The following is a 26814-nucleotide window of genomic DNA, read 5'->3' as shown; positions in this document are numbered from 1 at the left end:
AGATGGGAGAGGGGCTGGAGATTAAGTTCAATTACCAGTCATCAAGCAGGAGATGGCAAGAATGAACACCAATGTTTTAGGAATCAGTGAAATAAAGTGGACAAGAATGGGTGAATTTAATTAAGATGACCACTGTATCTACTACTATGGGAAAAAATCCCTTAGAAGAAATAGAGTGACCCTCATAGTCAACAAAAGAGTTGGAAATGCAGTACTTGGGTGCAATTTCAAAACCAAGAATAATCTCAGTTCATTTCCAAGACAGACCATTCAACATCACAGTAATCCAAGTTTGTGCCCCAACCACTAATGCTGAAGAAACTAAAGTTGAATGATTCCATGAAGACCAACAAGACCTTCTAGAACTAACATCAAAGAATAAAGATTTCCTTTTCATCACAGGGGATTGGAATGCAAAAGTAGGAAGTCAAGAGATACCTGGAGGAACAGGCAAGTTTGGCCTTGAGGTACAAAATGAAGTAGGGCAAAGGCAAAGAGAGTTTTGCCAAGAGAACACACTGGTCATAGCAAACACCTTCTTTCAACAACACAAGAGATTATTCTACACATGGACATCACCAGATGGTCAATGCTGAATTCAGATTGTTACATTCTTTGTGGCCGAAGATGGAGAAGCTCTATATAGTCAGCAAAAACAAGACCTGGAGTTGACTGTGGCTCAGATCATGAGCCATTTTATTGTAAAATTCAGGCTTAAATTGAATAAAGTAGGGGAAACCACTAGACCATTCAGGTATGACCTAAATCAAATCCTTTATGATTATACAGTGGAGGTAACCAATAGATTTGAAAGATTAGATCTGGTAGAGAAAGTGCCTTAAGAACTATGGATGGAGGTTCATAATATTGTACAGGAGGCAGTGACCAAAATCATCCCCCAAAAAAGAAATGCAAGAAGACAAAGTGACTGTCTGAGGAGGCCTTATAAGTAACTGAGAAAAGAAGAGAAGCTAAAGGCAAAGGAGAAAGAGAGAGATATAACCAACTGAATGCAGAATTCCAGAGAATAGCAAGTAGAGATAAGAAGGCATTCTTAATTGAACAATGCAAAGAAGTAGAGGAAAGCAATATGAAGGGAAATACAATTTTTTGCAAGAAAATTGGAGATACCAAGGGAGCATTTCATACAAAGATGGGCGCAATAAAGGACAGAAATGGCAAAGACCTAACAGTAGCAGAAGAGATTAAGAAGAGGTGGCAGAAATACACAGATACAACAAAGGTCTTAATGACCCAGATAACTATGATGGTGTGGTCAGTCACCTAGAGCCAGACATTCTGGAGTGTGAAGTCAAGTGGACCTTAGGAAGCATTACCATGAACAAAGGTAGTGGAGGTGATGGAATTCCAGCTGAGCTATTTAAAATCCTAAAAGATGATCCTATTAAAGTGCTACACTCAATATGTCAGCAAATTTGGAAAACTCAGCAGTGGCCACAGGACTGGAAAAGGTCAGTTTTCATTCCAGTCTCAAAGAAAGGCAATGCCAAGAATGTTCAAACTACTGCACAATTGAACTCATTTCACATGCTAGCAAGGTAATCTCAAAATCCTTCAAGTTAGGCTTCAACGGTATGTGAACTGAGAACTTCCAGATATACAAGATGGATTTAGAAAAGGCAGAGGAACCAGAAATCAAACTGCCAACATCCGTTAGATCACAGAAAAAGCAAGAGAATTCCAGAAAAACATCTGCTGCTTTTACTGTGCTAAAGCCTTTGACTGTGTGTATCACAGCAAACTAGAAAATTCTTAAAGAGATGGGACTACCAGGCCACCTTACCTGCCTCCTGAGAAGCCTGTATGCAGGTCAGGAAGCAACAGTTAGAACCAGACAGGGAACAACAGATTGGTTCAAAACTGGGAAAGGAGTACATCAAGGCTATATATTGTCACCCTGCTTATTAACTTATATGCAGAGTACATCATGTGACATGCTGGGCTGGATGAATCACAAGCTGGAATCAAGATTGCTGGGAGAAATATCAACAACCTCAGATATGCACATGATACCACTCTAATGGCAGAAAGCAAAGAGGAACTAAAGAGCCTCTTGATGAAGGTGAAAGAGGAGAGTGAAAGATCTGGCTTAAAATTCAACATTCAAAAAACTAAGATCATGGCATCCATTCCCATCACTTCATGGCAAATAGATGAGGGAAAAGTGGAAACAGTAACCGATTTATTTTCTTGGGCTCTGAAATCACTGCAGATGGTGACTATTGCCATTAAATTAAAAGATGCTTGCTTCTTGGAAGAAAATCTATGACAAACCTAGACAGCATATTAAAAAGCAGAGACGTCACTTTGCCAACAAAAGTTGGTAAAGTCAGAGCTTTGGTTTTTCCATGTATGGATGTGAGAGCTGGACCACAAAGAAGGCTGAGTACTGAAGAACTGATGCTTTTGAATTGTGGTGCTGGCAAAGGCTCTTGTGAGTCCTTTGGACTGCATGAAAATCAAACCAGTCAATCCCAGAGGAAATCAACCTTGATTATTCATTGGAAGGACTGGTGCCGATGCTGAAGTTCAATACCTTGGCCACTTGATGCGCAGAGCCAACTCATTGGAAAAGACCCTGATGCTGGGAAAGTTTGAGGGCAGAAGGAGAGAGGGTTGGCAGAGGCTGAGACAGCTGAAAGGCATCACTGACTCAATGGACATGAGTTTGAGCAAACTCCGGGAGTCTATGAAGGACAGAGCAGCCTGGTGTGCTGCAGTTCACGGGGTCACAAAGAGTTGGATATGACTTAGCAATCGAACAACAACATGATTTATTTAATTAATCATACCTCTATAATGAAGGCTTCAAAAAAACCTAAAGGACAGGATTCAAAGAACTTCAGATTGGGGAACCAGAACCTTCTGCTTGCCACTGTGCCAGGTGTTAGGGAAATTAAAATAGAGGAAGTCTTGTTCAGACTTCAGAGACAAGAAAGCAGAGCAAGCCTCTCATCTTGCTTCTGGCCTGCCTAGACACTGCCTGACTATGTGCTTGCTTGTGAGCGCACCAGTTGTTACCAGTAAGCCAAGCGGCACTATAGATAAGATAGGGAAGCCCCTGAAGATCTGGCCCATCTCCCAGGGTCTCATTACTCACCAGATAAACAGCATTGTAAAAGATTAATGTGAAACCAGAGCTGCATTTTTGCTCTCAAACTGATGATGATATCAGTTTGTGGCCCTGGATTATAAACAGGAGCCCCCAAACTCAATTTGTAGTCTTGCCCATGGCAGGGACACACTGCCCAGGACCTTTTCCCAACTGGGACTCCAGATTGTTGTTACTTAGGACTTCCCAGTGCTATTTCAACCTGGATGTTAGTCGGCCCAATTTGGTGATATATGTACTGTTACTCTCCTCTGCTGTTTCTATTTATCTTTGCTTTTCATGATCATATGTTGAAAATAAGTTAGATAATTCACTATTAAATATTGAAATTATGCACCTGTGTCTGATTCATATCAATGTATGGCAATAACCACAATGTTGTAATTATCCTCCAATTAAAAGAAATTAATTAAAAAATTTAAAAAGATGTTAATTTTTTTTAAATATTAAAATTGTTTATTTCTGTAAAATGAGTGATTTCTTTTGTTAATGAATCCTTCAAACCTGAAAGTTAAAACTTTCAGCAAAACACAAGGCCCTAAACTCCACAAGGACAGAAGCTCCTTTATTTGGGAACTCATCTTGGATATCTCTTCATCTAGCTTGAGGTATATGCTTTTATAATAAACTGGTGATCGAGTAAGTAAAATGTTTCTCCAAGTTTTGTAAGTTGCTTTAGCAAATTAGCTGAACCTGAGGAGGGGACCATTGGAAGCTCCAATTCATACCCAATCAGAGGCATAGGAAACAACCTAGGTATCTGAGGTGAAGAGAAGTCTTACGGGACTGAGCCTTTACCCTGTGGAATCTGATGCTGATTCCAGGTAGACAGTGTCAGAATTGAGTTGAATTATAAGAAACCTAGATGATGTCAGAAATTTGCTTGTTGGTGTGGGGAAATTCCTCCCTACTACCCCACTAGTCTACCCCTACTGCAATGGAATTGGGTGCAGACCGTTACCAACTATCTTACCTCTGAAGATGCCACTCCATCTTGTGGGTGGATCTTGTGGAGTGGATGCCACTCCACTTTGCCCATCCGGCTTCCCTGCTTTCCAGTCTGACCTTGCTCACATGGTGATTATACCATCTGGCTTCCGATGGCTGAACGGCTTCAGCTGGCCTATATTATTTTGGGATGCCCGTCATTCCCACTGCTATTAGTGAGCCCAGTTCTGTAACAACATTCTACCATCAACCCTGCCCTGTAAGGGGAGAGCTACCACTGATAGTTCAGAGATGCTATCTCTCTTGCCAGCATATTCTTCTTTGCTTTGACTTTCCTGCAGAACCAAGCCATTTGGTAGGTTTTTAGAGCTTACACAATCTGCCCATTCTAGCATGCTCGCTTCCTTAAACTTTTTGACCCCTTTTCCACTGTCTGCCATAGTAGTTCTAGCATTTCTACTTAAGGGAAGCTTTTACTCTCTCCAGGCTTCTAAGGGCCATTCTAGAGTATGTCAACACTTTCTCCCAGGGTTCTTACCATGATAACAACACCTGTTTCCTGGATGAGTACTCCTGTTGCAAGAATGGGGACCCTTTCAGGGCTTGAGAGTAGGCTCTTGTCTAACACTCAGAAATGAATTGTCTGAGGAGAACACATACTGACAAAGTGAGAGACTTTATTGGCAAGGGACACCTGGGCAGAGAACAGCAGGATAAGGGAACCTAGAACTGTTCTGCCATGTGGCTCATATTCTCAGGTTTCATGGTAATGGAGTAAGTTTCTGAGTTGTCTCTGGCCAATCATTCTGACTCAGGGTCCTTTCTGGTGCGGCACACATTACTCAGCCAAGATGGATTCTAGTGAGAAAGATCCTGGGAGGTTGGTAAGACATATTGACTTGTGTCTCCTCTCCCTTTTGACCTTTCCCAAATCCTTTCAGTTGGTGGTAGCTTGTCAGTTCCACGTTCCTTGCTTGGACCTTCTGTTGTTAACCACCTGTAACTCATACAAGTTAACTGTTGTTAACCACCTATAACTCATACGAGTGGTTACTGAGTTGGTTGAACAGGGTAGGGCGGTTTTGGTCAGTGATTCCACTAACGCTTCTGTATTGGTGAACATTTCCTTATCCAACTTTATGATTTGTCTCCATCCCTTGATCTAGCACTCTTGGAGTTAAGTTGGGCTTCCCTAGTTGCTCAGAGGTAAAAAATTCTCCTGCCAATGCAGTTCAATCCTTGGGCTGGGAAGATCCCTTGAGAAGGAAATGGCAACCCACTCCAGTATTCTTGCCTGGGAAATCCCATGGACAGAGAAGCCTGATGGGCTATAGTCTATGGGATCACAAAATAGTTGGACATGACTTAGCGACCAAACAACAATAGAGTTGAGTCTCATAGACTCTCTCTTGGCTTCTGAGGTGCATAACAACTAAGTTCTGCCAAACCTTCACCTTTCCTCCTTACCAGGCCCAACACTCTCCTGTTGGTTTATATTGTAACTTTAGTTATGGATCTGTTGGCTAGGCAGGGGGGCGGGGCAGACCTTGAGGGAGAGTGCGTATGATCTTAAAGGGCAGAGGCCTCTTAACCATCTTCAAGCCAGAGGAAAGCATTAATTTTTAAGGAGTGAGCCTATTCTATAAAACCAAAGGGTTTGAAGAAGCTTAGGGGTTCAAATTCTGAATGTATCGACCCAGATACATTTATACCCAGATGTCCTCATTTCTGAGGTCCAGTACTTTCCAAATCAGGGTCCTGACGTTGTATAACAGACTTGGTTAGATTGGCACCTTAACATTCTTGAACTCTGCTATTCTTCTGATTATATCCTGGGCCTGGGCCTCAACTTTTTCAGCCCTCCCACTGCAGAAGAGAGTTTCTTAATATGCTGCTGAGGAGACCCATTGGTTTTCACAGTTAGTCTTTAATTAATCATGCTTGATCTTTCATTAGTTACCTCCAGCAAGAGCTATCTAATGCCATCGTCTTTATAATTACTGCTTCTCCATATTCTCAGATGTTTCATATACTGCACCCTGGTGCGCTTCCTTCCACTGGTACACCATCCCAGTTCATCATCAGTGCAAGTTTGAATAATTGCAATGCTGTCTTGTGTGTTTTCTGCATTTACAGCCAGGGATAGTGTCCTCATTACCAGCCAAGACAGTAGGTGATCCAGCTCCAAAATCTCATTTTAGCAACTGCTTTCTCCCCGTCCTAGCACCAACTTTTGCAGGTTGGAATCTCCATGGAAGAAACATTGATATGAAAACTAGTGTGCACAAAGTTTCTAAGGGAGCTCTCTCAGGGGGGATACAAGGAAGCAAGACTAAGTAAAAGAAGAAACTGAGCTACAAAGCAGTCCCAACAAAGCCTCAGCCAAATCCTCAGGGAATTCTGAATCTGTGATTTCCCTGCCAAGTTGTTTCAAGTTCAGGGGAGGAATATGATATCCATATGCCCATCTGGACCAGGCATTGGGTGAAGGCTGCTGTGAGAAGCAGTGTGGCCTTAGACAAGGTGCATCTCTTCCACAGAGGTTAATTTCAATAAGGTATCAGTTCTGAAGAGGGGATCTAGATAATGCAGGATCCATGAGAGACTTTTCAAAACTAGGGGGAACAGAGATGGGTACAGTATAGCCTTCAAGAAGAGGAAGTGTTTGGACAAGAATAACCCTCTTTCTGTATAATGATTGTTTTCTTCATCTGCTAGTTAATAGGATTTGATTATAGCTATAAAATTTGGTCTCACTGTAAAGTAACTTTACACTTGATGAGAATCTAGAAACATTTAAACAAAAATAATCCTTTCATGAACAAAAGAGAGCCCAGACAGCGTAACTCTTTGATAATACTTCTGCTTTAATAGACTGTTTGCAAATACATAGATATCCAGGAGGAAAGGTAACACAGCATGAAGTACAGAGAGCACAACTGTGCTTTAATTTAGGCACTAAGTTTCTAAATGTGGCAGCAATCACACTTCTAAGCAAACAATGTCCACTAGCTCGCAAACACATTTGATGCTGATATTAGAACAGTTAACTTCATACTGTAAAATATGTTACATACCTCCTCTATACATTCATGGTATGTTGCGTCTGTGTTTTGTCACAAAAAAGAGGCATGTCTAGATTTCATAATCAGAGTCAGCTTCATGAAGACTTATATATGAAATAGTGCCTCTCAATTTGTTTCTCAAACTAAATTTTTTAAAAACAGTATAATTTATTCTTTGAAGCAATTTTATAGATATGGAGAGTCTACCTAATTTCATAGTGATATAGTTGAATATGATACATAAGAAATGCAGGTATTTTCCAGGACAGCAGGATAGATAAAGGAGGCTTTAAGAATCCATGAGAAAAAAAGATGATAAAACTTAAACTTCCTTTTCAGATGTTTTAAATTTTCTAAAAAGCTTTTTGTCCTCAAATTAATTACATTGTATTTAATTACAAATTAAATACATTGCCTGGTGTGAAGATGGGAAACCCTCTCTTTTATATAGTAAAATCTTCTTCTGGTCCATCCTGCCCTAAGTCCTGGTTGTATGAGGGCGCATTTCCCTCCTTAGATCTAAAGTTGTAATAAAAAGCATCATTTTCTTCTACTGGTTGGTATTCCTGTTCTATTTCATTTAGGAAGCCATTTTCAGATCCTGCTCCAGAACCTGATCCTGAGATGTCCTCAGAAAGAGGGAAGACTTCATTCAAATTCCTGGAATTCTCCAGTCTGAAGTAAGACAGAAAAAAGGGGGAAAAAAAACCATTAAAGTTTGAGACATAAAAAGATAATCATGAAACATTTTTTAAGGTAAGAAAGTAAATGTAGTGACTCAGTTGCTGAAATTAGAAGTTAAAAGTTTCTAGTTATTTAGTGCTTTGAAACAAAAAAATTAGTCAGCCTTTCCACATGTTTGCATATACTTAGTGTAACTAACTCATTGCCTTTTTCAGTTCCACATCTGCTCATTGCAGATGGATACAAAATGCTATCACTAACATGGCAATCCTATATTTGGAATTTCTTTTTTTTTTTTTTAAACAGAAAAGTTCCCATTTCTACACTTTCTCCCACTCAATAGATAGATGATATTTTTCCTAATTTAAAACTTCTACAAAACTTCTAATAATGTCACAGTACTTCAACAAAGCTCACTCTTAGGTAATTCTTTGTAACAAGTCAAGAATTATATATACCAACATGTTAACATTTCAGTTTGTATGTGCTCAGTCGCTTAGTCATGTCCAACTCCTTGTGACTCTGTGGGCTGTAGTCTGCCAGGCTCCTCTGTTCATGGGGATTCTCCAGGCAAGAATACTGGAGTGGGTTGCCATGCCCTCCCTCAGGGGATCTTCCCAACCCAGGGATCAAACCCAGGTCTCCTGCATTACAGGTGGATTCTCTACAGACTGAGCCACCAGGGAATCCCAGTTTAAATGTTTACAAAGCTTTAAATTCCCTCAGAATTTTTGCCAGTGTGAAGGAAAATGAAAAAGAACTTAAATTGGGAATTCCCTGGTGGTCCAGTGGTTTCACTGCTGAGACCTCAGGTTTGATATCTGGTCGGGTAACTTGGATCCCACATGCCAAGCAGCCAAAAAATAAAAGAAAAAGAAAAAGAAAAAAAGTAACTGCTTCCACCAAGCACTCTGGGTAGAAGGTAGAACCAGAGGGGGTTGAGGAGAGGAGAGGGGTGACAGTAAGCAGAGAAAAGGACAACAGCTGGAGAGGAAGCAGAATCGAAGATTTTACCTAAAAGTAGGTGATACTAGAGAATGTCTGCAGACTAATGCTGGCTTCAGAGGGTGGACTGCAGAATTAAAGTCCTGGGGAAGGTGCATGAGATAAGATACCCAGCACAAGGAAGGTGGCCTTGGAAGCTGCCACAGAGTCCAATCCCGAAACTTAATCTAAATATTTAAGACAGGGAATTGCTTACACATGAGATGGAAAAGAAGGAAGGCCAAATAGGGAACAGTGAAGAACTCCAGAGATGAGCAACAGCAAGAAAACACTTCTCTTCCTGGGCTAGAAGGACAGTAGAGGAAGTGGTACTACCTAAGCCCAGGGACCAAGAGCACTGGTGGAAGCTGAAGTCATGTATGAGATATTAGCCTTGCCAGAGGTGCCACCAAGGCAGGAATGAGAAGAAACATACTTCTCTCTCCCTGCCACCCATGCTGAGCAGTCTCCCTTCCAGGCATCCCAATGGCCAAACTCAGCCACAGATCCGGGAGTGTGAGAAATGCAGATCACAGGGATCAGCCCTCATCCCTCCACCCAATACAGAGCAGGGATGGGGAAGGAGAAGAAATGCATCTGAGAGCAAAAGAGTCCAACACTGACACAGAAGGAGAGGCTGTGCATCCATAGTGACAGGAGTTTCAGACCAGGAAGGAAAGTTACTGGCTGAGAAAAGGGAAGATTATACAGATGTTTTAAAAAACTATTTAAAGGTTATGTTCTATTTATAGCTATTATAAAACATTGGCCATATTCCCTGTTGTATATAATACATCTTTGTAGATTGTTTTATTCATAGTATTTTGTACCTCTTAATCCCTTGCCCCTATCTTGCCCCTCCCCACTTTCCTCTCCCCATTGGTAACCACTGGTTTGTGCTCTATATCTGTGTATCTCTTTTTTGTTATATTCATGAATTTGTTTTATTTTTTTAGATTCCACATATAAGTAATATACAGTATTTGTCTTTCTCTGGCTTATTTCACTAAGCATAATACCCTCCAAGTCCATGCATGTTGTTACAAATGGGAAAAATCTCTTGGATTTTTATGGCTGAGTAGTATTCCAATGTGTATGTCCGTGTGTGTGTGTGTGTGTGTGTGTGTGTGTATCACATCTTCTTCATCCATTCATCTTGTTGATGGGCACTTAGGTTGCTTCCGCATCTTGGCTATCATAAATAATGCTGCTGTGAACATTGGGGTACATATATCTTTTCAAATTAGTGTTTTCATTTCCTTTGGATAAATATCTAAGAATGCAATTGCAGGAGTATATGGTGACTCCATTTCTAGTTTTCTGAGTTTTCTACAGTGATTACACCAATTTACATTCCCACTAACAATGTACAGGAGTTCTTTTTTCCTACATCCTCACCAACATTTGTTAATTGTGGTCTTTCCGATGACAGCCATTCTGACAGGTGTGAGGTGATTTTTTCGTGGGTTTTAGTTGCTTTTCTCTGGTGATTAGTGATGTTGAGCATCTTTTCATGTTCATGTTGCCCATTCTTCTTTGGGGAAATGTCTATTCAGATCTTCTGCCCATTTTTCAGGTCGTTTGCTTTATGATGTTGAGTCATGTGAGCTGTTTATATATTTTAGATATTAACCCCTTATCAGTCGTTTCACTTGTAAATATTTTCTTCCATTTCAGTAGGTCATCTTTTTGTTTTGTCAATGGTTTCCTTTGCTGTGCAAAACCTTTTATGTTTAGTTAGGTCCCATTTGCTTACTTTTGCTTTTGTTTCCTTTGCCATAAGACACAGATCCAAAAAAATATTGCTACAATTTATGTCAAAGAGTATGGAAGATTATGGAGATTTGAGGAGGGAAGAAATAGTATAAAATAGCTGTTTTGGAGGATTTAGGTTATTCCTCTAACATTTTAGATTAAATGAATTAGTATTGAAATCCATGACTTAAAATAATGGAGGAAGTTGTAACATCAGGTTCAACCTCTGTGCCGGAGAATTAAAACAGAAGCACAGCGTTGCAGAGTTGTATTTTGAGGATGGTGATGATATAATTTCAGTGACGAAGGGGGTTGCCAGTATCCCCAAAGTGATAACAGGCTTACCTGGTTTGGGCACAATGACTTATGTGGCTTTCAGAAGGGTGATTTTCTTTTATTATTTTTTTCTTTAATTTAGAGCTCAGATCAAGTGTAGAAATCTTTATAGTTAAAAAGGTCTGTAGTAAAACCTTTTCATCATTGCTCAGAACTGATCAGCCTTTTATACACACACACCTGCAGCCAGTTCTCACTCACTCACCTGTAAGTCCTCAGTTATCCATTGTTACTTTTACACACATGCACGCCTTATTTTAAATTATTCTTTGCTTCTCAGAACTACAGAGATCATACATCAGGTAGACTAGGAGATCTTCAGATGCTCAGATTTGGCTATTTTCGTAGTTGATCCACTTCATTTTTTAAAAAAGATTTCTTTATTGGCCGTGCTGGGTCTTTGTTGCTGTGAGTGGGCTTTCTCTAGTGGCAGTGAGCAGAAAACTACTCTCTCAGGCTATTCTCTAGTTGCAGTGTGCAGGCTTCTCACTTCAGTGGCTTCTCTTATTGCAAAGCACAGGCTCTAGAGCACACGGGCTCAGTAGTTGTGGCTGACGGGCTTAGTTGCTCTGCAGCATGTGGGATCTCAGTTCCTGGACTAGGGATTGAACCCATGTCCCCTGCATTGGCAGGAGGATTTTTACTGGGCCACCAGGGAAGTCCCAGGAGAGTGATTTTCTATTTAAGCCTGAATATTAAAACTTTTATGATAATTCTTTTCATAATATATCTTTGCCACATGTAACTGATAATGGGCTCTAATACAATTCAATTTTTTGTAACTTATGAATTCCTATCGGATCCTTTTGGCAAGTATAAGGCAGGTTTTATTTGATCAAGAAGAGGTATGGCTTTCTTTTTTATGAGTCACAGCCACTTATTGTTCCTTCCCCTAATTTCTTTTTTTTTTAATCACTACTGTCTAAACAGAACATTTTTATTACCCCTCAAAAATTATTTTCTGTGGGTTTTGCCTATTTTTGTACACTTCATATAGATGGAATCATATAATATGTGGCTTTTTATGTCTGGTTTCCTTTACTTTGCATAATGCTTTCCAGATTCAGCCATGTTGCAGCATTTCTCAGCACTTCTTTCTTATGGTCAAATAATATTACACTTTATGTACATGTCACGTTTTGTTTATGCATTCAGGTGATAGACTCCTACTGGATTTTAATATATAATGTGCTCTATTTACATTAATAAAATAATGTTCAATTATTTTCAATACCTATTGGTGAAAAGTATTCAATTTTTGTTTCTGCCACCAGAAAAAGACCTTGTGAAAGTGTGAGTCATGTATTCTTGTGCATCTCATATACCAGTAAATACACTACAGTTTTACCCTGCACTATGCAGTGAAAACTGAACTGTGGAAGCAAGAGCCTAAAGAAAACACTCTGGGTAACCCTTCTGCCTCCATGCCAAGATCTCAACAGAGGCTGACAAAAGTAAAATCAAGAAAGTCCACTTACAAGAAAATGTCAGACCTTAGAGGTGGGATTCTGCTGGATTCATCTGGAAGTATATCAAACACTCTTCCCTTTTCTTGAACGCAGTTTGCAGAATTACTGTCAGGATTGCAGCGTACCCACTGGTATCTGGCTCTCTGCACAGGAGAACCTGCCCAAACAAGGAAACCTCATGATCAATAAGTATCTCTTACACAGCTTCTAATCACTCTTCCCCTAAGAAATTTTTAATTAAATAGATTTTAAATTTGGTAGGTAAGGTGTGGACAGGTTTTATGACCATTAATATAACAGGAGCACCCACTGTTTCCCAGCCCTTTATACATAGTTTATCCTTCTCACACTACACCTGTGCAAAGTAGCCTAGAGTTTAACATTAGAATAGGCTTTGGCAGTTAGCTGCCTCTGTTACTGGTGACTTGTGAAACCTTCACTTCCCCAAGTACCCAACAGAAAACTCAAGGAACTAAGAGTGTCTCTTTTTCATAAGCTGGTCACAAAAATTAAATGAGAAAATGCATGTAAAGATCTTAACATAGTGCCAGGCACACAGTAAATAAACACCTAATAATATTAACTATTATTGTCTCTGTACTATTATTTCCATTTTATACAAAGGAAAACTGAGGCTGCACAGGTACTAAGCACCCAGAATCCAACCTTCTATCTGACCCCGAAGTCTGCCTCTTCTGATAGAGATGAGTCAAATTATGTTCAGAAAGGTTAAGAAATGTACCAAATAGTCCTGAGATATTACAGAATCCTAGTTCTTTGGGGCCATGTGGTATTCTTGAGAATGAAAAGCAGATTAAAAACTTAACCTCTTTCTTTGGCCTCACATCTAGTCAGAGATTTCAAAAGTCAAGGCTCTTCTGTTCACCAAAGATGGGCTTTCACAGCCTCTTTTAATTTCTACATAAAAGGCTCCATATCCTGTGCTAGGAGGTTATATAGGAGATTGCTTATTAATTTACAAAATAAATTTCATTCCTCAGTTTAGCAAGGATGGAGCCCTGGTGGTGAGAAATATTTCACTACCCTGCCAAAGGATCATCTCCTCCCCACCTCAAGTACATTTGATTCACGCAAGTACAGCTAATCGTCACCTAACATGAAGGAGCACATCTAAAACTCCTGAAAAGCAGAAAAGGAGATTTTGTTAGGGGCACCACAGACTAAAGCTCCCTTGTCCTGGCCAAACACAATCATAACCACTTGCTCGAGTCATCTATCATACAGTAGGAGGTCCTGGTAAAGAATGCAGACTAACAAGCTACCACCTGGAAGCATTTAGGAAAGGTCAAAAGGAAAGAGGAGATGAGAGTCCATATGTCCTACAAACCTCCCAGAATCCTCCTCACTAGAATCCATCTTAGCTGAGTGATGTGCATGCTACCAGGAAGGACCCTGAGTCAGAATAACTAGCCAGAGAGAACCTGAAAACTAACCCCATTACCAAAAAACCTGAGACTGCAAATTACATGGAAGAGCAGTTCTCCTGGGTGCCCTACCCTGCTGCTCTCTGCCCGGGGGTCCCATCCCAATAAAGTCTCTTGCTTTCTCAGTACATGTGTCTTCTTGGACAATTTATTTCTGAGTGTTAGACAAGAATCCACTCTCAGGCCATGGAAGGGGTCCCCCTTCCTGCAAGAGTTTTAAAGCCCAGTACATTATAGTTCTGTACAGATTGAGATGCAACTGATAACACATATTTAAGAAAACAAAATAAAATGAAGAACAGTGTTGTGGATAATCACTGCAATAATTTTTTGCAGTACCAAAGACTATAAAATCAGATGTTAATGAATTAAGATGCAGCGTACAATACTATGCAGCTATTAAAATAATGTGGCAATTCTCTGGGTACTGATATATAATAATCTCCAAGTGTGTGTGTATACATAGTACATATATGTATATGTATGTGTATGTGTGTGTGTATACATATATATATATATTTTGGTCATGCTATGTGTCTTGCAAGAATTTAGTTCCCCGAACAGAGATTTGAACATGTCCTCAGTAATTAAAGCATGGAGTCTTAAATACTGGACTTCGAGGGCATTCCCTCCAAGGTTAAAAAAAGTAAAGAACACTATGCATTGTGTGTTACCATTTGTGTGTGTTGTGGTTTTTTGGAATTTATTTACATACAAGCTTACATGCACAGAACACCTCTTAAAAGATAGACAACAAACTGATCATCTTAGTGGAGAGAATTGGTGGCTAGAAGAGAGCGGAAGAAAGAACACTGACTTTTCACTGCATATCCTTTTGAACTTTTAGATTCTTGAGTTATACTATGTATTATCTTTCAAAATTAATTATTTTTATTTTTAATAGCTTTATTAAGGTGGATTTGACATTCAATAAGCTGTGCATATTTAAAGTGTACGATTTAATGTTTCAACAAGTGGATACAGCATGGAACCATCACCACAATCAAGGGTATCAACATATCCAACATCCCCAGAGTTTCCTTGTGCCCCTCTGTGACCCTGCCCTTCTCCCTCCCTTCTCCTGACTCCCTCAAGCCCCCTTCAATCATCAGTCTGCTTTCTGTGATTTTAAATTAGTTTGCATTTTCTAGATTTTATGTAAATAGACTCATACAGCTACTTGTCAAAAGTTTCCTGACTTTAAGTCTGGGTCTAGAGGGCTCTCTACCTTTTATAGTACTCTCTCCTAATAGTGGAGAGATTAGTTAGGTACTCCTTAAAACTGAAAAATGTAGCAAACAAAGAAAAAAATTATTCCTAATCTCATTACCCAAACCCCTAGAGACTATAAATTTTAGAGTTTTCTTTCCTTCTGGGTATCACTATTTCTCAGAGAATATGCACAAGTTGTTTCCCTTCTCAGCTATCAGAGGTTGAAAAGTGGAGCCTCTACCAAGGTCAAATTCACTTTATATCTCAATGGGATGGCCAAGGACTTTGTTTCTAAAAGACTGCAGACCCACAGAATTTTGCAAAATGTTCTCTTTCCTTATGAACCTCTATTATGTCTATTTATACTCAACTTTGTCCTAGTTAATATTTCTGATTAATTTCATAAATACAGCTTTGTTAGGTTTCATTAAGATATATATGAAGGGGAATATATAAATAATTCATGATGCTGTTCACCCTAGTATTATTTAGAATAGGAAAACAGTAAATAATCAAAACAAGAGAAAACACAGATTAATTCTGAGGCATTATTATGAGAGAATATTAACCAAATGGAAAAAAGTAGTAGCTATGGAAAAGACTACATAGCATCATAGGAAAATTTATATTAAAAAATGAGTTAAAAATAGCAGAATGCCATTCTATGCATAATAGTTATTAATGTAACTACATATATAGATATGGGGGATGGGAGGAAATACACAGAAATAGCTATAGTGGTAGGCTCTGGTGATTTTTTTTTTCTCACTTTGTTTTCTAAATTACTGTAATAAACAATATTCTTTTAAAATATAAATAAAGCAAAAAAAAAATAAAATAAAATATAAATAAAGCAAAAACTCTAATGTAGAAAGTAAATGTTCTCCATTGTTTTTCTTCTTTCTTTCTGTCTTGCTTTCATTTTTTTCTTTTTTTTTAGAACTACTACTCTGTCATACTCTTCCCCATAGTTCCTGAATATAGCTTACAAATTTCTGGTCTGGGACACTACTCATCCAGAATGGGTTAGCTTTGTCATCACTTAGAGGCTGAAGGTAAGGTTGCCAGATGACATCACAATGGCTGACCCTTACTAGCTATATAACTATAACCTCTCTGGACCTCAGTTTCCTCATCCATAAAATGGGGACAGTAATAGATCTCATAATAAGATACAAATATTAGGTTCTTAGAATAGTACCTAGCACCATTGTCAGAGCTCTTTAAATGCTAGTTTCTGTGATGAAGAGGATGACAATGACCTATTGAGCTATCTCTGATAGAGATAAACCAAATTTAAATTCCTGTCCCGCCACTGAGCACCTTTCTGATTCTCAATTTCTCATCTTTAAAATAGGAATAATAGTCTCCCAAAGAGTCCCTGGTAGCTCAGCTGGTAAATAATCCACCTGCAGTGCAGGAGACTCAAGTTTGATTCCTGGGTTGGGAAGATCCCCTGGAGAAGGGAAAGGCTACCCACTCCAGTATTCTGGCCTGGAGAATTCCATGGACTGACTATAGTTTATGGGGTCGCAAAGAGTTGGACAGGAATGAGCAGCTTTCACTTTCAAAGAGTTCCAGTTTAAACAAGATAGAAGTATGTGACACGTCTATCACAAGCCTTTGTGTGCAGTAGGTATTGAATACAGTTTAGCTCTTTCTCCCTCTCTGATTCTTTCTTGAAGAACTTTGCCATCTAATGAATTGCTGCTTAGAAGCTTCATCATGTGAAATTGGGTGAAAATTCAACACGTCCTCCAGCAGAGGGCAATGTCTTCACACCCTATGCCATCTTGACCAGTGCAGTCCAATAGAAACAAGAGGAACCTTCCGGACATGTATGAAGTTTTCAATATTAGGACAGTCATATTTTAAAAAGTAAAAAAAGAAATGTGACCTTAATTTTAAAACATTTTACTTAAACCAATATATCCAATAAACAATGTAAGTTATTAATGGATATTTTACACTTTTTTTCATACTAGGATTTTAAATCTGGTGTGCGTTTCGCACTTACACCAGATCTGTTTGGACTTGCCACATTTCACACATTTCAAGTGCTTAGTAGCCACAAGAGGCTGCTGGCCACCGTTTTGGATGGAGCAGGTCTAGACATTCTCCTCTACTGCCATTGATGACTGAGTATCAAACCGAGAAAGTGCTTACATAGACAGGAAGTTAAACAGAAAAGTAAAACTAATAGTTTATGAAGAAGAATCCAAGTGAAAGATTGTATCTTTTCACTAGCATAAAAAAACACAACTTTCATAAATTAGAAAACTAAAATACAAATTCTTTCTAGAGTTTGGCATCTCAGCTTTCAAAATTTATAACGAGTTTCTCTTTTTGAGAGAGAGAGAGCATGTGAAAATTCTCTTTAAGGCAAGACATTTCTTTCCAATGTCAGCACATGGGATCTTAGTTCCTTGATCAAACCCATGCCCCCTGCGCTGGAAGTGTGGAGTCTTAACCACTGGACTGCCAGGGAAGTCCCCAAGAGGGATTTCCTTTTTTGGGTAATGAAAATGTTCTAAAATTGACTATGGTGATGGTTGCACATATCTGTGAATACACTAAAAAACCATTGATGTACACTTTAAATGGGTGAATTGTATGGTATATGAACTCTATCTCAATAAAGATGTTCCAAAATTTATGAGAAATCAAAAGTAGAAGTCCATCTTCCCCAAAGAAATGTTTATCTAATTTGAGATTGGGGCTTCCCTGGTGGTTCAGCAGTAAGAATTCTACAATGCAGGAGACATGGGTTTGATCCCTGGGTCAGAAAGATCCTCTGGAGAAGGAAATGACTACCCACTCCAGTATTCTTGCCTGGGAAATCCTATGGACAGAGGAGCCTGGCAGACTACAGTCCATGGGGTCGCAAAGGATCAGACACAGCTTAGCGACTAAACAACAACAACTTGAGACTGATGATTTTACTTCATTTATTTTAATTTAAAAAAGTTTTATTGGTATTCAACATATTTAACCCGGCACACAATTCACTCTTCTAATGTGTAAATTTCAGTGGTTTTTGTTTTTTTAGCATGTTTATAGGTATGTGCACAAATTTAAAACAATTTTATCATCACAGAGAAATCCTCTGTCCTTTAGCTATCCAACTCCTGTATCTTATGTGTCTTATCCCGAAGTAACCAGTAATCAATCTACTTTATGTCTCTGTTTTTTTTACCAAATTGGACATTTTATATAAATAAAATAATATGAGGTGGGTTTCTTTCTTAAGTATAACTGACCTATAACACTATATTTGTTTCAGATGCATAACATAGTGATCTTCCATTATTATACATTACAAAATGATTAACATAGACTGGGGATCTTAAATCTGCTTTAAAATAAAGAATGTGGTTACAGATACAACGTTCCTGATATACTTATTCAAGAGTGTTGGCAGGATGTGAAAATTCAACAGTTCCAGCCCTGCAATGTGTGGGAGTATCTTGATTCTCTTTTGCTTGAGAGAAGTGTCTTGTGATTACCATAATTAAAAAAATAAGAGGAAACATGCTCATGGACAGAAAAATGATCTTGTTAAGAGATCCCACTTACAGGTCTCCTGGTTAATTCTGTAGTGGATTCAAGGAAGAAGAATGTTTTTTATTTAGAATCACTTCCTGTCCTTTCTCTCTGTGTCTCTGTCTTTGTCTCTCTTTCATACATACACAGTTTACTAGTTCTACTTCAGCAAAACCCTTTCTATGAATAAATATTACCATTTATAAAAATAAACCTCTGACACTGGGCAAATAACTTACCCCAGTAATCTCTCTGTATCTTTTTATATTGTAGTATCAATATTTCCCCAACGTCATCACAGTTTACTAATTTCCTATTCTTAATGGAGATTTGCTGTGGGTTTGTTAGAAAAACTTTAAAATTGCCATGTTAGGGGAGAAAAAAGACCATTTTCATTCATTGTTTAGTGGCATCCAAATAGACATCACTATCTAAGTTGGAGCTGCTTCCTACTGGCCAATCAATTGCACAAGATTCCTCACCCTTGTGTGGTTTGACAAGCTATAAAAAGTTCCAAGTTTACTTTCAATTTCTCCCTCTGTGTCCCTCAACTCAGAGGCTTTAGTAATAAGAGCTGTAGACAAAGCAAGTTTGTTTTAAATAAAGACAATCTCTACTCCACCTAGAAAACAGCTAAATTACAGTAGAAAGTTAATTTGAACTTGAAATCAGGTGACCAGCTCTGCCATTAATTAGTTGTAATGGGCCTAGGGTAAGTCTCATGCATTTTCTGAAAGAGGTTGATGTAAAGAGGAAATGAGATAATGAATGTAAGATCCAGTTTTCTTCTCTATAAATTGGTATTAATTCCTCCTCACAGGGAATGTGATGACCATTTATTTACCTGAGAGTGGATGCTAAATCACTTTACAATTGAACAGCAGTGAACACTGGTGGAATCAATATTATTATTGTGATCTCAGAGGCAGTGTAGAGTGGACATAGGGTCTGGCAATGACCCCCCGGCTACACCTGCTCATGGATTTTCCATTTTCCTTCTTTATGGGCATCTTTGAAAAAGAGAGTTAATAAAAGAATCTGAGATTCACAGCCCTCATCGGTAATCTCCTGAAGCTCTACATTAAACTGATTAGCTATCTGTCCTCTCCAGGGTCTCCCACATCTTGCCAAACTTCCGTCTCTTTTGCAACTGGTAGATAGGCTTTTATAGCATGTTTTTATTTCAGCTTCACTTATAGTCACTGATGTGGGCTGAATTGTGTCACTCTAACTCAATGTATTGAAGTGCTGACCCCTAGTACCTCAGAATAGGACTGTATTTGGAGATAGGGACTTAAAAGAGATAGTTGAGATATAATGAGTTTACATGGATGAACCCTAATCCAGTATGGCTGTTGTCCTTATAAGAAGAGGAAACCAGGAACACACAAAGGACCATGTGGAGACAGAGATAAGATGGCTATCTACAAGCTGAGGAGAAAAGCTGCAGGATGAAACTAACCCAGCCAACACCTTGATCTTGGACTTCTAGTCTCCAGAACTGAAAGGAAATAAATTCCTGTTGTTTAAGCCACCCAGCCTGTGGTACTTTGTTATGGCAGCCCTAGCAAATTTATACAGTAACCTGAGATGCTTCGTTTCAGTAAAAGCAAGCCAAAAGCCTAGTGGAATTGATCATTCAGTTAAATCAATGGATTAAGGAAAAAAATTATTTTTAAGTGGGGAAAGAGTGCTACAGAATCATATCTGGCATCACATAGAATATTATGAAATAGAGACCTCTTTGCAGCCTTGAGTTGATGTCACACACGCGCGTGCACACACACACACAGAGCCAGTGGGTGGGCGTCTATTTCCCTTCTTATTCAAATGTGGGCACAAACCCTTAATTCCAATACCAACTGCACTTCTCCTTTGGAAACTCCCTAGTGTTTCAGTCTATTCATTCTCTTATTTTTGGTTCCCTTCCCAACACGGAGCAAAATGTACCCAGTGATGACATAAATACTAGTGCTTTATACAATTTTATAACGGTTTCTTCACTACTTTCTGGAAAATACCTATTATATAAAGAACACTTTTGTTTTAATTTTAGTTTTGCCTATTGAATCTTAGTGGGAAATGTGACATTTCTGGGAGATTTTGAAGATGTAAAGATTCATCGAGCTCTGGTCAGAGTAGACCCAACACCAACAGGTCCCTCAGGTCTGTTCTACAAACATGGACTTGACTGCCTGGATCTTGTCAGAACACAGGGAATTATTTCACTGGCTGAAGGTTTTCCCTGAAAGATTGTAGTAAAGCCTGTTCCTTACAATCAACAATGTTTTATCCTTTAAAAAAATAAATAGATTAATGGAAAGGTTTCATCACCATCATTTGCTGGTTTTTCTTTAATAACAAGAAGAAAGTGATTTTTATAAATTTCCAATATATAATGAATGTATCTCAGGTTATGTATACAATTTCATTTCCACCAGAAGTAAAAACAAGACAACTAGAAGTCACTTCGAAGAAACGTATCTAGATGTGTGCATCGCTATGACTCAATATTTCCTTTACGATTTGGAGGAACTTAGTGTTTTTCTACTATAAATTCTCCCTTCTACTTATCAGGCCATGACTATAATCCCTTATTTACCAAAAGAGAAGAAACTGTGTTTTTCTTACAAACTGATCATTTTCATTTTCTTAGTCATTAAAGGTTTTAAGTTGTTTCATTCTGACTAAAACAATCCTAAATGATAGACCTAACAAGAATTTTCCAAATATGCTGTTTCTCTGAGCAATGACACAATTACTAAAATTCTTTGGCCTTTCTTTAAAATCTGAGTGGGTATTCATTAGCTGTGTCTAAACATAATTGAATTTTCACTAAGAAGCAGGTTTTTAAAAGGAGAGAAAATACAAGCAAATTTACTCTGATTTTAAAAATAGCATTTCCCAGTGTCAAAATAATTATAACATCACTAATTATTAAAACTTGGGATAGATGTGGGCACTTAGAGGTAAACCATTTTCTCTATTCCTTTCTTGAGGCTTTAGAAATTTGGAAGCCATTTTCACCTGACAATAAAATAATACATTTCAATCATTTTAAGAACTTACAAGGCCATAGCTGCCTCAGAGTTTAACTTTTTTTTTTTTTTTGTACCAAACTTAACCAATTTCACTCTAAAGAGTTCAGCTACCCAAATTCTTTCTTTTTTTTTTTTCTTGGCCTACTTTCCCATAATATACTATATTCTATACCTTAGAGTGAATATAATCATTTGTGCGGACCCTGGGGCATACAAGAAGATTATAAGGTGACAAGATTAGTGGGTCTTACCTTGAACTGAAGATGAAATCAGGATGAAGGCAAGAGCCAGAGCAAGCCTAGTGCACTGGAGGAGCACCTGCATGGTGACCAGTTTGCTTCAGCTCCACCAGCCGTGCACCAACCTCACAACAGGGAAGTGTAGCCGGGTGCTCTCTGTCCCTTTTAGAAAAGGTTCCAAAACCTCAAACCCTGCCCAGAACACACGTCACAGTTTCCTGAACAAATAGAAAGAGATCCACATCAACCCCAGAAAGATTTCGAAAAAAAAAAAAGAAAAGAAAAAAGGCAGCAAAAGAACTATTCATACCATTATGAAACTGCAGTGAACTCTCCCCAGGTCTGCTTTCTCAAAAGTTTTGTTGTTTGCCACTTGCCTGTTAGAAATTGTTTCCCACTGACACAGTAGAATCAGCATTCAGGACACTTTGTTTTTTCTTTCTTCAGGTAACAATCTAAACACAAGTTTGCTAGCCAACCGCACAGCTGATGAGATAAGGGAGTTGGATGCTGCCTTTTCATCACTGAGGCCCTTCAATGTAAAATATTCTTGATTTTATTTTTCATCAGGAGTAGCATAACTCACAGAGCCAAGCATAACAAGTGAAACTTCAAAGCTGAGTTCTAATCCACAAGAAAGAGTTGTTGGATTTCAGATAACTGGTTTCTTCTTATCAGATTCAGTTTCTCTCACTGGACCACCAGCCTCTCGCTCTGCCTCAAGAATCTAGTGAGGATTTTTGGTTATGAAGAACTGGGTAAAACACGAAAATGATCTTGCAGTCCTCTCCTCTTTCACACCGAGCATTTCCTATGATTTGATTCCATTTATAGTCTGGTGTGGTTTTTTTTTCCTCCTGGTAAAATTTTTCAACTTGACTTTCAGGTGCTCTGGCTTTGAATAAGCCAGAAATCAGAAACAAGGGGAGGTTGTCCTGTCAGTGGGCTGCTGGACCTCAGAAAACACAAAACAAAGTAAAAGAATAGCATCTCCCCCGTATCCTGGGGATCATATGCTGACTGAAGCCTGAGGAACATGAAGTACAGGCTCCATAATAAAGTCACATAATAAACACAACAGTTCATCACACACTCTTGCCCTTGAAACACACACTGTCCATCCCAGCATGTCTAACCCTGCAATGCCCACTTTCCATTTTCATCCTCCCTCTGGCCTGTCCTTTGACAGGAGGGAGGAGTTTCCCTTCCCTTGTTCTTGGCTTCCTGCTGATTCCTTTACCATTTCCTGCCAAGGACGGGCCTCAGACTAATCGCTGAGCAGCTGTGGTGCAAGTCCACAAATGCTGCAAAGCATGCACATTTTGACCCTCCTCAGAACTATCTGGAAATGTGTCCAGGGACGACTCCAAGTGCAGTAATCAACCCCCAGACGCTCAAATCCAGGCGGTTCCCCACCATGGAATACTAGTTTCAGATTGAAATAATAACCCTCATCTTTGGCCCCTTTTAATTTTATCCCCCAATTTAAAACCCTGGCATCAAAACAATAATCCCTGTCAATAGCTTAAATAAGTCCGCTTTCAGTAAGTTCTCAGATCTGATTAGAGCTTGTGCTTTAAAATGGTAATTTTGGAGCCTTTTTCCACTTGAGTATTTTTTTTTATTCTCTAGGTTTTAGTGCAGAGAAGGCAATGGCAACCCACTCCAGTACTCTTGCCTGGAAAATCCCATGGACGGAGGAGCCTGGTAGGCTGCGGTCCATGGGGTCTCTTAAGAGTTGGACACGACTGAACGACTTCACTTTCACTTTTCACTTTCGTGCACTGGAGAAGGAAATGTAACCCACTCCAGTGTTCTTGCCTGGAGAATCCCAGGGAGCCTGGTGGGCTGCCGTCTGTGGGGTCGCACAGAGTCGGACACCACTGAAGCGACTTAGCAGCAGCAGCAGGTTTTAGTGATTTTTTTTTAAGTATTCACAATATTCATTAGCATTTGCTCTGTTTCTGCGACACTGACAACCAAGTTTCTTTTTCCAAATAGTCTTCCTCCGGCTTCATTTCCCTAGTCCTGTTCAAGCTGTGCAGAGCAGGACACATGGCTGCAGAAGCCACAAGTCCTGGGTCTGAGCTCACTGACCAGAGGAGAGATGCTGGGCCACGTGCTCCTTGCGTGCCCATCATTCTAGTTCTAAGGATGGTGTGGGACACCAGTGAGGGGGCACCCATGAGAGCTCATGACTGTGAGAGTCGTGCTGGCAGTGGTCCTCTGGGTTGGGTATGGTTTTCTTGCCCAAGCGTCCTCCATTAGTGAAAAAGGACCCCTATCTTGCCCTAAACCTCAACCTCTACAAAAGACGAATTCCACTCCAGATTTAATCCTTCATTCACCAGGCAACCTTTGTTTTTTTTTTAATAGAGTCTTTCTTTTTAATGTTTATTTATTTATTTATGTTTGTCTGTGCTGGGTCTTATTGCTGTGAGGGCTCTTCTCTCATTGCAGCGAGCGGGGGCTACTCTTTGTTGCAGCACACAAGCTTCTCATTGCAGTGGCTTCTCTTGCAGAGCACAGGCTCTCGGATTGCGGGCTTCAGTAGTTGCAGCACACAGGCTGCCCTGCGGCATGTGGCATCTTCCCCGATAAACCTCGAACCCGAACCTGTTGTCTCTTGCATTAGCAGGCAGATTCTTTACCACTGAGCCACTGGAGGAGCCCCTCACCAGGCAACCTTAAATGCACCTACTTTACTTGATTTACCTCTAAAATGAATATCTTTATGCCTTAAGAGTCATCCTGGAACAGTTCCTTGTTGTCTTAAAGTGTAAATACCCCCCACCCCATTCCAGAGCAATATAAATACTATCTTTCACTAGCTATTGGTATCTGGGTGGTCTTTGGAAAAGGGGATTCTGGAGCACTTGAACTTTCCCAGCATCACAACTCAGCAGAACACTTGTTACGACAAAGTGATGCTGTTTTAAGACAAATTGAGGTTGTCAGAGGAGATACTGAAGGCAGCACAATCTGTCCCAAGGGACAGCTCCAGCACTCAGTTCTTTTAAAAAACTCCAAGTTAAAGATTCTGCTACTTAGCAGCCTCTGGGACTTTCTTGGCTCTTCACTGAGAAGGTCTTGACTCTGAACTGGGCACTCCTGCCACCCAAGAAAACAGGAAATAGATACTGTACCAAATCTGCATTATGTTTCTGGAGGATAAAAGAGTGATTTTTCCATGAACTTTTGATTTCTAGAACTGGAAGAGACCTTGGAAATCACCTACCTCACCCACTCAAGTGGGAAAAGCACAAGTCCAGAAAGGTTATGTGACTGAAGCTGGTCGCACAGCTGGCAAGTGTCAATACCAGGTCAGAACTCAGAGTTCCTACTTCATAGTCCAGTGACAGAGGATGAACGAGGAAGCAACAAGATGAAGATTCGTAATCATCAGAAGTCTTCCTTTTAGTCCTTTTGGTTTTTAGAGGTATGTACTAAAATATTCCTGTTTAGAATGATAAAATGACTGGGATTTGTTTCTAAATAATCCAGTTTGAGGAGAGGGGATAAGAAAGGTATATCAGTGGACTGATGATTGCTGAAGATGAGCAATAGGAAAAGTGGGGGCTCGTTACACTAGTCTCCCTACCGTAAAATGTTTTTAGAGTTTCCATAATAAAACACCTTTTAAAAAGGTTTTCTTTATCTTTTTGGAATCCACATAAATCAGAAAACATCTCCTGAGTAAAAATAGGGCTTTGCAGGAAAAAGAAAATCTTTTCTTTAAAAAGCATATTTTTATTCTTAGATCTCCGTCATCCTTTGAATTTCCCATTCTTTCAGTTCTACTCTCATTCTCCCCTCCCCTCCCTTCAGTGCATGGGGAGACTGTAGCTAAGACAGAAAAGTATCTGGGTGCTTCTGGTACAACAGGAGCAGCTACCACTGTGTCCTAAGACCTCTCACCAAGTACCTATGGATGGGCACCCACAGGATGAGTGCCCTAGGAGAGGGCACAGGCATCTCCAGCAGCTCTTTTCTTTGATCCTTCCTCCTTATCACTGACGCCACATATCCAGCTTCCCAGGAGTTGAAGGTTTCCACAATGCTACTCCAGAAGTTGCTGTACGTGTTGCCAAGTATATAAAAGCTTGGGAACTTGAGTGTTATAATCTTGAACTGGGAATAGGGGAGGGAAAGGCTCACCTGCCCCCTGTGAGTGAAGTCGCTCAGTCGTGTCTGACTCTTTGTGACCCCATGAACTGTAGCACACCAGGCTCCTCCATCCATGGGATTTTCCAGGCAAGAATACTGGAGTGGGTTGCCATTTAGTTTGGTCTATAATTTGACAAGAAGAAAAACAAATGGTACTGATGGAGCTATTTGCAGGGTAGGAATAGAGATGCAGATGTAGAGAATGGACTTGTGGACACAGCAGGGGTGGGAGAGGGTGGGATGAGTTGACTGAGAGAGTAGCATTGATATACATACATTCAGTTCAGTTCAGTTCAGTTCAGTCGCTCAGTCGTGTCCGACTCTTTGCGATCTCATGAATCACAGCACACCAGGCCTCCCTGTCCAACACCAACTCCCAGAGTTCACTCAAACTCACGTCCGTCAAGCCGGTGATGCCATCCAGCCATCTCATCCTCTATCGTCCCCTTCTCCTCCTGCCCCCAATCCCTCCCAGCATCAGGGTCTTTTCCAATGAGTCAACTCTTCACATGAGGTGGCCAAAGTACTGGAGTTTCAGCTTTAGCATCACTCCTTCCATAGAACACCCAGGGTTGATCTCCTTCAGAATGGACTGGTTGGATCTCCTTGCAGTCCAAGGGACTCTCAAGAGTCTTCTCCAACACCACAGTTCAAAAGCATCAATTCTTCGGTGCTCAGCTTTCTTCACAGTCCAACTCTCACATCCATACATGACTACTGAAAAAACCATAGCCTTGACTAGATGGACCTTTGTTGACAAAGTAATGTCTCTGCTTTTCAATATGCTATCTAG

The 26814-nt window shown here is 39.7% G+C and overlaps 1 protein-coding gene and 2 non-coding genes across 43 annotated transcripts in view; all 3 read right to left on the bottom strand.

Annotated features, from left to right (window-relative positions):
• Positions 1–6928: 6928 nt before the first annotated feature.
• SRGN (serglycin) overlaps positions 6929–26814 on the bottom strand; it is a 62346-nt gene continuing 42460 nt past the window's right edge. For 14 of the 41 annotated variants that reach the window (XM_069571905.1, XM_069571906.1, XM_069571914.1 and 11 more), the window contains 6 exons: positions 26013–26144; positions 25093–25311; positions 22165–22809; positions 21867–22072; positions 12384–12531; positions 6929–7821 (listed from right to left, as the gene is read on the bottom strand). In XM_069571905.1, the coding sequence (XP_069428006.1) occupies positions 7590–7821; positions 12384–12531; positions 21867–21939 (453 nt within the window). In that variant the 5' untranslated portion in view covers positions 21940–22072; positions 22165–22809; positions 25093–25311; positions 26013–26144 and the 3' untranslated portion in view covers positions 6929–7589. The remainder of the gene's footprint in view (positions 7822–12383; positions 12532–21866; positions 22073–22164; positions 22810–25092; positions 25312–26012; positions 26145–26814) is intronic. The other 27 variants (XM_069571932.1, XM_069571934.1, XM_069571942.1 and 24 more) reach the window with 4 other exon arrangements.
• On the bottom strand, positions 10986–11055 carry LOC138430651 (small nucleolar RNA U2-30). Its single transcript, XR_011253332.1, has one exon. It is a non-coding gene; the product is annotated as a small nucleolar RNA U2-30 (small nucleolar RNA).
• Positions 11180–11259, bottom strand: LOC138430652 (small nucleolar RNA U2-19). Its single transcript, XR_011253333.1, has one exon. It is a non-coding gene; the product is annotated as a small nucleolar RNA U2-19 (small nucleolar RNA).

This window comes from Ovis canadensis, chromosome 25 (genome assembly GCF_042477335.2).
Source record: "Ovis canadensis isolate MfBH-ARS-UI-01 breed Bighorn chromosome 25, ARS-UI_OviCan_v2, whole genome shotgun sequence".
Lineage (NCBI taxonomy): Eukaryota > Metazoa > Chordata > Mammalia > Artiodactyla > Bovidae > Ovis > Ovis canadensis.
This window is presented reverse-complemented; position numbering and strand designations above follow the sequence as displayed.